The sequence below is a fragment of the Thamnophis sirtalis genome, unplaced genomic scaffold (assembly GCF_051295495.1).
Source record: "Thamnophis sirtalis isolate CommonGarterSnake01/CBP01778 unplaced genomic scaffold, rThaSir2_p1.2 scaffold_2, whole genome shotgun sequence".
Taxonomy (NCBI): domain Eukaryota; kingdom Metazoa; phylum Chordata; class Lepidosauria; order Squamata; family Natricidae; genus Thamnophis; species Thamnophis sirtalis.
In genome coordinates this window covers 27286359-27299929 of record NW_028261382.1, presented here as the reverse complement: position 1 = coordinate 27299929, position 13571 = coordinate 27286359, and the positions used below count along the sequence as shown (strand labels likewise).

At 47.3% G+C, this 13571-nt stretch overlaps 1 protein-coding gene and 1 long non-coding RNA gene across 2 annotated transcripts; one reads left to right on the top strand and one right to left on the bottom strand.

Moving 5' to 3' along the window:
• Nucleotides 1–2451: 2451 nt before the first annotated feature.
• On the bottom strand, nucleotides 2452–3536 carry LOC148048539 (uncharacterized). The gene is made up of 2 exons (XR_015695470.1): nucleotides 3401–3536; nucleotides 2452–2698 (listed from the first exon to the last, which is right to left on the bottom strand). It is a non-coding gene; the product is annotated as an uncharacterized LOC148048539 (long non-coding RNA).
• Nucleotides 3537–3622: 86 nt separating this feature from the next.
• On the top strand, nucleotides 3623–6375 carry LOC148048538 (uncharacterized). The gene is made up of 2 exons (XM_087704547.1): nucleotides 3623–3762; nucleotides 4001–6375. Exons 1-2 carry the CDS (start codon nucleotides 3757–3759, stop codon nucleotides 5615–5617), a joined length of 1623 nt encoding a protein of 540 aa, XP_087560673.1. The 5' UTR covers nucleotides 3623–3756; the 3' UTR covers nucleotides 5618–6375.
• Nucleotides 6376–13571: the final 7196 nt, after the last annotated feature.

Below are 13571 nucleotides of genomic sequence, written 5' to 3'. Positions count from 1 at the left end.
AAAGCTTTCTGAGATACTAGCCATATTCTCAGCATATAGGAGAAGTACATTGGGGATTGTACGGATTGAGGCAGGTGTATGTAGGAGATGGTCCTGTGCAGGTGCTCCCTAAAGAAGGTGGAGGTCAAAATACAGCCCTGGGAGGCTTTTCTGAAAAGGATGGTTTGCCCATTTCAACAAATTGCTGATTGAGAAACACTCTTTGTACTGTATTTTCCAAGTTCCTCATAATGATTTCTAAAATGGAATCAAATGTCAATTTAAAACCAACACAGGCTGCCTGTAGTAATTCTCCTTGCCATTTTAATTTCGGTTAGAAGAAAGTTTATTCATAAATCAAAATTTATGCTCTGGATCAGTTTCAACAGTAAATTGAGGTTATTTGGTAAAAGGGTACCCCAACTTTTTTCATAGTTCATTCCCCCTTTCCCCATGGGCCACCCATGGTCCATTATGTCCATCAACAACTTTGTTCATTTTGTTATGGGAAGAAACCAGCCATGCTGGGAAATCTGGTTGGGATGTCCTTGTGATGGGAGTAATTCCTCACGGGAAGTGACAATGCTTGGATGCCATTCCTCCCAAACGGTTGCATTCCATCCCACCCCCTCCCTTTTCTTCATCCAAGTAGAAGTGAAGCAGAATATAGGTGACAGTGCTAGTCAGTCTTGACATGCTGACCCCTCCTCTAGAAGAAAAGTGGACCTGAAACAACAGTAAACATAGGTACAATTATTATGTAAGTAGGAATCCAACTATTGCTATATTCTTTATTGGGACCATTGAGGACACCTAATGTGAAACGTAACTAACCTCACTACCCTAACATCTGGAGCAGCCACCCACTCTCTGTGCTAATAGGTAGCCTTTCCACAATGATAGTTTTTCCTTATGGATTTCGTAGTGACTCCAATCTATTGCAGCCCCTTTGAGCAGCCGATCTCTAAGGGAGCATCTGCCAGTAGGCTCTCACCATGTCTAAACCACTTTGAAACTTCCCTGAGAGGATCCTGATTTCTCTTTCATGGTTGTTGGACACAAATCCAAAAACTATTTCCAAAGTGGCTTATCATCCTGGAGCCGATAGTGAAATGTTTGGGATGCAACACCATCATATAGAAAGATATAGAGAACTGTTAACATCAGCTGACAGATGCCCTATATCACCCTCCTTACCATCTCAAACAGTTGTTGTTGGGGGAAGAGATGAGGAAGAGAGCTCCAAAGAGCCCTCAGTCCAACCCTGAGCTGCAAATCTCTTTTATTGCATATCTTCTCCACCTCAATTGCAGAAATAATAAAGGTAGGATCCAAATGGATAAAAAAACTCCATGTGAGACTCACTGAAGTGTGTTTTTAAATAGCAACTACATGGATATATTTTCGTGCAGGAAAATTCTTGTTCCTGGATATAAGAATTCAGAATTCATGCACAAAAGGAGATCGTCTCCAGTTAAAAAGGACATAAGGAGGAGAATCTCCTGCCAATGGTTCCTGCTAGTGAATTTCCTCTCATTTTAACACATTGTAGGGAAAAAGGAAGCAGGAAATCATGCAATTTTGATAGGATCCAAGTTGGATTCTTTCTGGGTTTCTTTAACTGCTGAATCCTTCAACATTTGGAACTTGGCCAAAAGTAGATCATGTGTCCTGGAGGGCTCAGAATAATTAAGCTATGCAGTATTTTCTTTTGGCAGAAATTGTTCAAGGGAGACAGGATTCCCCTCCCCTTCCTGGATGGCTGTATTACTTTGAGATTCACATGGAGGTTTCCCACCTAGGCAGGAAAACTGAAATGAGCTCACCTGGGATGATGGAACAAAATATAAAACAGGATGAAAACACAAAGGGAATGCAATGGGAAGTTCATCCAGAGGTACGTTAATGAGTTGAGTTTCCCTTGACAGAGGCAGTCTACCTCCAATAATCTGCCATGTGCAAAAAGATGAGGAATGAGTAGCTTTAGTAATTGGTTTGGCCACTTAATAAAGACATTTGCCTGGCAATGGTGTCTGTAGAAAAGGTGGGGCAGGTGAGCTTTGGTAGCCACTTGTCAACTCCTTGGGAATTCTGATGGCTTTATGACCTCATCCAAGAAGGTTAAACTGTCAGTTATCAGAGTGAAGATGCCCTCCAAGAGGTAATTTGGTGTCCGAAGGGGTCCTGGGCTCTGGGAAATCTTCCCTCTATTTATAGCCAATTTATCAGAGTTGTATTGCAAGAGCAGAAAAGTCCATTTGGCCACTAATTAGAGGGAAGCAGGAAGAAAATGAGAACACCCAGCCCTTTTTCCTGTTACTTTTTAATTATTGATCATTTTAAATCAAGTCTTAATCTCCAAACTCAGGCACCAAGTTTAGTATAGAACTTGATCACCTGAATTTGAGAGACTTTGAGGGAAGCAAAGGGGCTTTTTTGTCCATCTGAAAACACAGACCATCAAATAATCCAGAAAAGGCAAAACAAAAGCATTTATTAAGGATGGGGTGTCAAATGGTACATACATTCAGGGTCAGTAAAGAAATGATGAAAGGATAAAACACACTGATTGCTCGAGAAGTTTAAACAACAGAAATTCTAAAAATATTCCACAAGGGACAAATGTATGGGCCGCATTAGTCTTTCCAGCTGGGTTGGTGTGTTTCTTGAAAGTTGCAGATGTATTCAAAGACAGTCAGAACACTCTGTTGTGCAGTTCCTGAAAAAACAAGTTCACACATACAAAATAAAAAGTCTTAGTCAAGAAGGAAAGAAAGCTCAAATCTGAAAAGTAGCTTTTGGTGAGAGGGGGGACATCTAAGGTTAAAGACTTATGGTGGGGCTCCATCAGGATCGCCTCCCAGCCGAGGAGGAGCTGCAGTACAAGAGAGCAGCAGGACCAGGAGCCCCTCCAGCCTTTGGGGCGATGCATTAGCCAGGAAAAGCCCCACAAGGCGATGGGGGACCTCCAGCCCCGGGCCCCTCTTCCTGGGGAGGGAGGGGGCACGTAGGGGGGAGCTGAGGAAGGGGCTTCAAGGGGCCTTCCTGGAGGCCAGAAGAGGCTGAGAGTCCACATATGAAGGGGGGGGTCTTGGAGGGGATTTTCCCCTCCCCCTGCAGATTTGCAAAGGGGTCTTTGGGGGGGAGGAAGCGGGAAAGGGGGGGAACAGGAGTCCCCTTGCCTAAGGAGGGGACCCCGGATGGGGGGCAGAGATCAAAGGGAGCCCCACGCCACGCCAGCCTCACTCGGCACTGCGCAGGCGCTCTCTGGCTGACTGAAAATGGAGGGCTCCGATTGGTCGCTCTGGAGTCGGCGGCGTTTGGCTGGAGGACTCTTTGGGGCGATCCTTCTAAAGGAAGGGTGCCCCCACCCCATTTGTTAGGGGGGGAGACATTCCGACGAGGGAAGGGAAATACACACCCAGAAGCCGCACCACCACCACCACAATCTCCCCCTGACTGGATGCGGGCAGCGGGGAAGCAGACCGGACCACAAACTTCATAGGTTCCCTTCGGCCCATCTCCCCATGGCAACCATAACAAACCTCGGCAACGCGCAGGCGCCCTCTGGCTCTTTGAAGGAAGGCGGACTCCAATTGGCCGTTCTGGGGACGGCGGTGATTAGCAGGAGGACGGCTTGGGGCGGTCCTTTCAGAGGAACAGGAGGAGCTTCGGCTTTCCTACCTGGAAGAGCGTAAAGACAGGGAAGCTTCCACTTCCGGAAACTAAACGGAGAACGGGGAAGGTGCCTGGATCGGCGACAGAAGAGCCCGGATAATGCAGGTTTGGCGCAGGGATTCTGGGAGTCGCAGTCCGGGAGTGAGGTCTCTCCGGAGTGGGAAGGCCCTGAAGGGATTGAGGGAGGCGGGCAAGATTGGGAGGCCGAGGGCTAGTCGGGGGTGGGGGGAAGGTGGGAAGGAGGCAGGGTTCGCAGGGACTGCGAGAGACGAAGTCTTCGGCCTGGGCCTCCTCTGCGGGGAAAGGGACGCCGCCGTGACCCGCCTCTCTCTCTTACCTGCAGAAGGACCGAGGTGCCCGGCGGGGGAAGGAAGGAACCGCCGCCGGAGAGGAGGAGGAAGAGAGCGTGCCCCGCGGAGCAGCCCTGACCTGTCCTGGCACGCTTTCCCCGGGAGACGGCGAGGAAACGCCGGGAGGCTCCGGGGCTGCAGGAGGGATGAGCCCAGGGGGACACCGAGAAAGGCGGCGGCCTGGAGGCGGATGCGGAGAGAAGGAAACGGGCGGAGACTCAAAGACAGTTCTGGAGGACGGAAGATCCTTCCGAAGACGCCGGAAGACCCAAAGGATCCAGGAGGGAGGAAAGAAATATCGGTGCCCAGAATGCGAAAAATCCTTCAAAACAAATAACCATCTTCAAAGACATCAAAGGATCCATTGGGGAGAGAAAGGAAAGAAATGCCTGGTGGTTAGAGGGTCCTTCAGAAGACCACGGAATACCCAAAGGATCCAGGAGGAGGAAGAGAAATACCAGTGCCCGGAATGTGAAAAATCCTTTAAGAGAAAACAGCATCTTCAAACGCATCTAATAATCCATACAGGAGAGAAACCTCATCAATGCCTGGAGTGTGGAAAGAGCTTCAGTCAGAGGGGCAGCGTTTATAGACATCAAAGTATCCATTCAGGAGAAAAACCTCATAAATGCCTCGAGTGTGGAAAGAGCTTCAGTCGGAGGAGCAGCCTATATATACATCAAAGGATCCATTCAGGAGAAAAACCTCATAAATGCCTCGAGTGTGGAAAGAGCTTCAATTGTAGGAGCAGCCTTTATAGACATCAAAGGATCCATTGGGTCGAGAAACTGAAGAAATGCCTGGTGTGTGGAAAGAGCTTCAGTCGGAGGAGCACTCTTCATGCCCACCAAAGGGTCCATTCAGGAGAAAAACCTCATACATGCCTGGAGTGTGGAAAGAGCTTCAGTGAGCGGAGCACCCTTTATGTACATCAAAAGATCCACACAGGAGAGAAATCTCATAAATGCCTGGAGTGTGGAAAGAGCTTCAGTCGGAGGAGCACTCTTCATGCCCACCAAAGGATCCATTCAGGAGAAAAACCTCATAAATGCCTGGAGTGTGGAAAGTGCTTCAGTCGGAGGAGCGGCCTTTATTTACATCAAAGGATCCACTCAGGAGAGAAACCTCATCAATGCCTGGAGTGTGGAAAGAGCTTCAGTCAGAGGGGCAGCCTTTATATACATCAAAGGATCCACTCAGGAGAGAAACATCATAAGTGCCTGGAGTGTGGAAAGAGCTTCAGTCACAGGAGCAGCCTTTATACACATCAAAGTATCCACACAGAAGAGAAACCTCATAAATGCCTGGAGTGTGGAAAGAGCTTCAGTTGGAGGAGCAGCCTTTATAAACATAAAAAGATCCACACAGGAGAAAAACCTCATAAATGCCTGGATTGTGGAAAGAGCTTCAATCAAAGGGGCAACCTTCATACACATCAAAGGATCCATTCAGGAGAAAAACCTCATAAATGCCTGGAGTGTGGAAAGAACTTCAGTCTGAGGAGCCACCTTTATAAACATCAAAGGATCCATTGGGGAGAGAAACCGAAACGCCTCGGGAGACCAAAGGATCCAGGAGGGAGGGAAGGAATACCAGTGCCCGGAATTTGAAAAATCCTTCAAGAGAAATGCACATCTTCAAAGGCATCAAAGGATCCACTCAGGAGAGAAGAAATACCAGTGCCCAGAATGTGAAAAATCGTTCATAGGAAGAGACCATCTTAAAACCCACCTAAGAATTCACACGGGAGAAAAACTTTATAAATGTCTGGAGTGTGGAAAGAACTTTAATCTGAGGGGAAACCTTTATAAACATGAAAAGATCCATTGCTGAGAAAAATCATATGAATGGCAGGAGGGCATTCTTCTGTTTGATCATGTTGTTCCTCAGCTCCCCCCTTTTACTGGGATCTCCTTGTCTGGGGTGTCTCATTTCAGTAAGTAGCAGGTGGCAGACTAGTTTAACCGGACGAGCTCTGGGTTTCTTTATAACAAAGGGAATCAAAATAATTAACCCCTTTCACAGTCTGGGGATAGGGACTCAACGCACACAAACATTTAAACATCAGTGTACTTGTACATTTATCCTCCATTCAAACTGCTTGCATAAAAAATCCACATACAAATATTTCCTTTCATACTTTCTCCAGGCAAATCAACCATTATTATCATTATTTTAGGGAACTTTCACAAGCCACTCCATTTTTTTCCCCAAATCCTTTTTTTTTAAAGTAAAATAAAAAATAATGTTTTGCTCCTTTCCCAAGTCTTTGAAATGACACAACATAGAAACATATATACACTACCTCTACACTCCTCTAACAGAAATGGACTATTAACAAGTTTCACAAATAAACTCAAATATTTTATCTCTGCCTTATTCTTTTGTTTCTGCAATATTGCTTTTAGTTGCTCAATAAGTCCCATATTATGAGGTCCCTGAAATGGCCAAAAATCCCCTGGATTGTCCAAGGGAAGTTGACGCCAGACAGACATACAATAATGAGAAAAAGGCTGCCTTTGATCCCTATATCTAATCCTCCTAATATCTCAGATTGAGGCAAAATACAACCCACCGGCAAATCTTTGGGCAGCTTCCCTTTTAGCAACTCTGTTGCTCCTGGACTGGATTCCTTTTTGCTACCAGTTTCCAATTTCAAAGCCGGATCTCAAGTGAATTCCTCCAATCCCCTGGGACACCTCCTGTCCAGTCCTTACCTTTCCTCCACATTTTGCCTCTTTCTGTTCCTCCACCAGGTCCTGCTCCTCGCTTTTCTTCAGGGTTTCAGCCTTTGAGTTCAATTAAGGAGTCACCAAGGATCTTTCCCAGGCTGGGTTTTCATTTAGACAGTGGCTCATAGCATTCAGTCAACCCAGTAGGACACGTGGATCTCTGCATAACCCCTTGCTTTTCAGAGTACTCAATCACTGTCAAAAGACTCATAAGCTCTGAGGGCAGCTGGCGGTGCAGAAACACACAGTCCTGGTCACCGACTGGGAGTTTTATTTCAGAGCAATCACACACCTTTCAGCCCCTAAGTCTTACCCATCCAGGGACCCCCCTCTGGTAGTCTTTGGTGCCTTCCAATTGAATCCAGGCGTGGAATCCCAGAATGAGCCCCCAGATTGTTGTCCCCAATTCGGGTCTGAGCCTGGTGCCGAAGCCAATGATGGAGGCCAGACACGAGGTGGAGGTTTTCTGATTGCTTTTTATTGGAGTATTCCAAGGAAAAGGGTTCCTGGTCAAAAGGCCAAGAATCAAGAACAAAGGATTCAGAAAGATTTATACATTTATACATTTTCACTAAAGGAGAAGGCGGGACAAGGTGAAATAATAAGAAATATCTTCTAATAAACATTTGAGCAATAATTCTACAATTTGTTCTATTGGTCTAAGCCTTGGCTAATGAATGTGCCAGGAGTTTTCTAATAGACATTTCATTTGCTGCAGGCCATCTCCATTGCTAACTTTTGGCTGAGGTCTGCAAGTTGTCTAATCCTTGTTATTTTTATCAACTTTCTAACCACCCATAATTGCTACAGGCTTTATACATGCATATTTCCTGTTGATAAGCATTCTTTGTTCTTGCCAAAGAGACACACACACACCCCAATTACAATCTTCCTGCTTTACTTTCAAGTGTGTGCCATGACCCTGCTTTAGCAGCCAGCCCATCACTGTCTTCTACTATGTCATACAAAATAAATAACTTATAGGGGTTTTCTGAATGTTAGTGCTCTGCAAACCCATCCCATTTTTTGAAACTCTAAACTTGTCACATGGTCCACTTAGTATCAGATGCCCCGTTTGAAAAGGTAGATAACATAACCTAAAGGCTCAAATAGGGCCCACACTGCAGCACCTCCCCAGCCCAGATGTGGCCTTCCACAGACCTCCCCCACCCTGAGACCCCCTGGGCACTGCTTGCAGCCCCACTCGGTCCCCAAAGGTATTGGGCCTGCTTTCCTCTCCTCCTGGGGTCCCATGGCCTCATCCCCATCTGCCGGTCATTGCTCACTTTTATTTATTTTTATCCCACCTTTATTATTTTTTCCAAGCGGTGGATATATCCAACACATTCTTTTCCTCATTTCCCCGCAAGGACCCTGTAAGGTCAGTTGGGCTGAGATGGGGTGGCTGGTTTTGGTCATCTTTCTTCCATGCCCAAGGTGTATTAGAATTCTGCATCTCTTGCTTTCTGGCCCTGTCCCTTAACCCCTGGACCAAATCTTTTGAGTAGATCTCTTCAGGAAAGAGCCGCTCCAATGCATGGCCTTCACGACAAGAGGATTTATGCTGCTGTCTTGAAAGTGGGAAGTAACTGCAATGATTTTTGCCCACTCCAAAATGGCAGCCACTTCGTGGACAGCACTCCAGGGCTTCCACTCTATAGGGAAGCTGAGGGCCAAAGCAGCCACTCTCTTCAAACATCCTCTCTATTGGGATTCTGGAGATCATATTTGGAAGGACTTATGATCCACACCCCTGCCTTAATGGAACTTCCCTTCCACATGCAGGGAAGTAGGCAGTGGGGTACCCCAAGGTTCTCCCAGGGGCCCAATACTCTTTCCTTAGGAATACTAATTAGAGTTAACTAGGTAAATGGGGAAGGAACAGAACGGAACTTTTATTTCGATACCAAGATAGAAGGACCCAGGCTTTGAAAGCCTCCAAGTCCCACACACCCCTTGCCCTCCCACTAATAATGCCTATAATATTTATTGTTTACCTGGGTTACAGTCCTACCCAAAGCTTTTACCCTTGTTATGCTAAACAGCTAAATCTCAGGCCACCTGTTGCGTGTCCCAGGCCACGGGTATCTTTCAAAGCTTCTAGTTTCATATTCTAGCTCTGTAGTTTTGGGGGTTTCCTTGTAAGGGAGCTATTCTTGCATTCGACATCCTGGCTAAGTGGTTTCTGACAGGTAAGTTGTTGCCTTTTGTGGAAGCCCAATGATTCAGAAAACAATTGCAAGAGAGTCCAAGAGTCCAGAATGAGAAGCCAGGAAGGGCCAGGTAAGCACCCAGGAAGGTGGACTAAATTATGATTACGCTCAGGTATCTCGAAGAGTATTCCACAAAAGGAAAAAAGGGCAAGGAGAGAAACTACACAGAAGTTCCTGAACTACAAAATGAAGCAAAAAATTTCGTATGCAAAGGAGGCACTGATTCTCCCGCCTCCTGATCTGGGAGCAGTGAATCATGCCTTATGAGCACGCTTACGTTGAGCATGCTTACGTTGGGTGGACAAGAGGAGATTTTAGAGAGTTTCCACAGCTGGAAAAGGTATGTGAATCAGACGGAGGGAGGGGGAATTCAAATTTAGTGTAATTTAATTTGTAATTTTTTTTATTGTGAGGAATTTGTGTGTGTGTGTGTGTGTGTGTGTGTGTGTGTGTTTCACAGTGGTGGGGTTGGAGGAGGAGGGGGGACGAGGCGGCGGCGCGCGGAGGTGGCTGGGACGTTCTCGCCGCTGTGTCCCAACAGGCCAGGCATCTCGCGTTTATGTCTGCCATAAACGCAAGACGCCTGGCCTGTTGGACACAATGGTGGCGGGGAGAGGAATGGGCTGGCTGGCTGGGAGGGGGTAGCCCTTTAAAGCCTTGCTACCGCGTCTTCCCAGCAAGACTTCCTTTTGGCTCGCGGTTTCCCTTGCCTGCCTTAACCAAAGCTTGGCGCCCTGCCTCTGCTTTCGTGCTCTCCCTCCCTCAGGTCTGCAACAGCGTCGGCAGCAGCTCTCGGCCAAGGGCTGCAGCATCGCGCAGGCTGTGTAAGGAGGAGGAGGAGGATGGAACCAAACGGGAGGCTTTTACTGGGCCTGCGCTCCACAGCCAGGACCGTCCTTGCGCCTCAAGCCATGGTTCTTCCTGCAAAGCCCTTCGGGCGTCAGGCAGAGCTCTGGGGTTGCCCATCCCCTCCGTAGTTTTGAACCTGGGAGGAACTGGATTGGGCAACCCGAGAGCTCTGCCTGACGCTTGAAGGGCTTTGCAGTCTAGCGTTAGCTCCACTCCAGGACCAGATGGCGAGAGTTGTCAGGGCCCTGGTCTCAAGCTGTTGCTGCTAAATGCCAGGTCTGTGGTTCACAAAGCTCCCCTCATCCGGGACCTAATATTAGACGAGGGGGCAGACCTGGCATGTATTACTGAAACCTGGCTGGGCCCAGAGGGACGAGTCCCTCTCGCTGAAATGTGCCCAGAAGGGTTTCAGATGCTCCATCAGCCGCAACCCCAGAAAAGGGGTGGGGGAGTGGCTGTCATCATCCGAGGGTCATTAGTTTCTCGTAGGATCCCTGCTCCAGAGTTTGTCGGGTGTGAGTCCCTGTTGGTGAAGTTGGATCTTGAGGGTCAAGCGGGCTTGTTGTTAACGTACCTATCTCCCAACAGCATTGCAACAGCCCTCCCCTCGCTCCTCGTGTCAGTAGCCGAGTTGGCGGTAGAGTTCCCAGGCTTATGGTGCTGGGGATTTCAACCTACCTTCGCTGGGTGAACACTCTGATGGGGTGCAGGAGTTCATGGCTTCCATGACAGCCATGGACTTGACCCAAGTAATCCAGGGTCCGACTCACTCAGCGGATCACACGCTTGACCTCGTATTTCTCTCGGAGCAGTGGAGACGTGATCTAGATTTGAGGGGCATTAAGATCTTGCCCTTGTCATGGTCTGATCACTTCCTACTGAGGCTTGACTTTCGGAAACCAATCCCCCACTGTAGGGAGGAGGAACCGATTAGGTGGTTCTGCCCCAGGCGCCTGATGGACCCTATGGGATTTCAGATGGCGCTTGGAGAAATACCTGATGCTCTCGTCCACAGTCCAGTAGAGTCCTTCGGATGGTCACTCACGCCCTCGTCACCTCAAGACTGGATTACTGTAATGCGCTCTACATGGGGCTGCCCTTGAGGAGTGTTCGAAGACTTCAGTTAGCCCAGAATGCAGCCACACGAGTGATAGTGGGCGTACCTCGGTACACCCACGTTACACCTATTCTCCGCGAGATGCACTGGCTTCCCATTGGTCTCCGGACATGCTTCAAGGTGCTAGTCATTACTTTTAAAGCCCTACATGGTATAGAACCTGGCTACCTGAGAGACCGCCTCCTGCCAATTACCTCCCAGAGACCCATAAGATCTCACAGACTAGGCCTCCTCCGGATTCCATTTGCCAGTCAATGTCGGCTGGCGACTCCCCGGGGGAGGGCCTTCTCTGTAGCTGCTCCAGTCCTATGGGACGATCTTCCCGTGGAGATCCGGACCCTTACTACCCTTCCGCAAAGCGACCAAAACCTGGCTGTTCCGGCAGGCCTGGGGCTGTTGATTTATCCAGCCCCATCCTAAGCTATGAATGTTGTGGAATTTTAATGTTGTTTTTTAATTTTTTGTTTGTTCCCCCTTCCTTTTTTATCTGTAAGCCGCCCTGAGTCTCTCGAGAGTGGGCAGCATACAAACCCTATAAACAAACAAACAAACAAATAAATAAATAAATAGGAGGGTCTCTGTAGAACAGGGAGTGGGCTGGGAGACAGAGGCCTAGTCTGTGGGGCGGGTCCCAGAATAGGGAAGGAGAGGAGAAGGGCAAAAGGATTACTTTCTTTGGTGCTCTTTGATACAGTAGAATAAATAACATAACACTTCAACTTACTACTGTACCTACTGTACTTTTATATAATACATACCTTCCCTAGTATCAAATTATTTGGCAAAACCCAAAATCAAAGTTTTTTTCCCCATCATAAGCGCGAAGTCCAAAAGTGGTTTCCAAATAAAAACAGAATTATGTTCTTTTCTTTAATCAGTCCATTAAGCTGCTTCTGCTAACTCCAATCAGCTTTTGCAGCCATTATTGTCCATTGAGGGAATCACAGTTTGGTCATTTGCTTACTGATGTGTCACTTGGACTGAATATTATATTTCTTTACATGCCCCTTAATCAACCATTTTGGCTTTGCTTGAATTTCTTGGTGATTTGCATTTGTATGTTCAGGTGAGCAAAGAAGCCCCTTTAGAAAGGTAAAAGTTTCCCAAAGGGAGGAAATTCAGCTCTTTGCAGCTCCACACCAAATTGGGAGCGCCTGGCTTTAGAAGCAAAAATCCCACATGATTAAAAACGATCAAGTACTAATTAAAAGGAAGAAGGAAGGGAGCTGGGTGATCTCTGGAGCACATCTTCACCCACCTCCCCTTTCCTGAGAACAGAAATTGAGTTGAAGATTTGGAATACAACTCTGATAAATTGGCTGCAAAGAGAAAAGCTTCCCCAGAGCCCTGGAGCCCCTCTGAAGACTGACCAACCTCTTGGGTGGCATCTTCACTCTGACAACTGAGAGCAACTGGCAGCTTAGGCTGCATGGATGAGGTCATAAAGCCATCAGAATTCCCAAGGAGATGACAGGTGCCTATCAAACCTCCCCTGCTCCGCCTTTTCTACCTGCAACCATGCCAGGCAAATGTCTGTAAGAGGAAAGGAGACAAATCACTCAAGCTGCTCATTTCTAGGGAAGCTCCATTAAGACTTATTTATACATTCTCAGGTCAACCTCCCATTGCATTTCCTTTGGGTTACTCTAAGGATGCCTTTAAATGATCTTCCAACTCTGTGCCTAATTTGACCAAGTGTGTTGTGGCAGAATTCAAGTGTCAGACCTGCCCCAACCCGGTCCCTTAGGAAAGGAAGACCCTCGACTTCATCGGATTGTGGCAAAAGGGGCCTCTGGTATAAAACGGTTCTGGGCTTCATTGCCTGTCATTCCCCCCTGATTTCTCATCACACCCACACAATCATATTGTCCACTTGTCCACCTCCTCAATGTACCTCCAGATGGGAGGACCTGACATTTAATTTGCCCTTCATTGTTAAGGGGGTTAAAATGCTCCTCCCTGTCACTGTTCGATACAATATATGTGGGTACCATGTAAGACCATCCCCACATATCCGAAACTCTTGTCAGTTGGATTTTCTGAATGGTCCCCTTGTCTTCCAATAGAAACCACTACAAGGGACTCTCTGCCAGGTCCCATAGATCCAGGGTATGTTCCTGCTAGTTCTAACCTCTTCTATAGAAGAGGTTCCACAAATCTACAGTGCCGTATAGAACCGATTCCAGCTCCGGTTCAAGAGGAATTCTGGGAGTTGAAGTCCACAAGTTTTAAAGCTGTCAAGTTTGAATATGCCTGGAGTTTTTTTCCCAAAGAGTTAGGGGTGCCAGGGTCTTGTAACTTGACAGCTTTAAGACTTGCGTGCTTCAAATGCCAGAGTTTCTGAGCCAACATTTTGGTTGCTAAGCAAGAGCGTTGTTAACTGAGTTTCACCACATTTTACACGCTGGCCACATCCACCCAGTCACATGACTGTCAAGCCACTCCCACAAAGCAGTTCACACCTACAGACGAGGTTCTAAAAATTTTTGAAACCCACCACTGCATAGATCCCTATCGCACACTGCCATTCTGGTTTAGGTGGAGGCCTGGGTACATTCCTCACTTTATAGCCCTTTTCCTGCCTATCATGTACTTTGAATTTCCTTCTTGGGAATGAAAGGGGGGAGGGAATGAATTGAGGGCCATCTGTTAC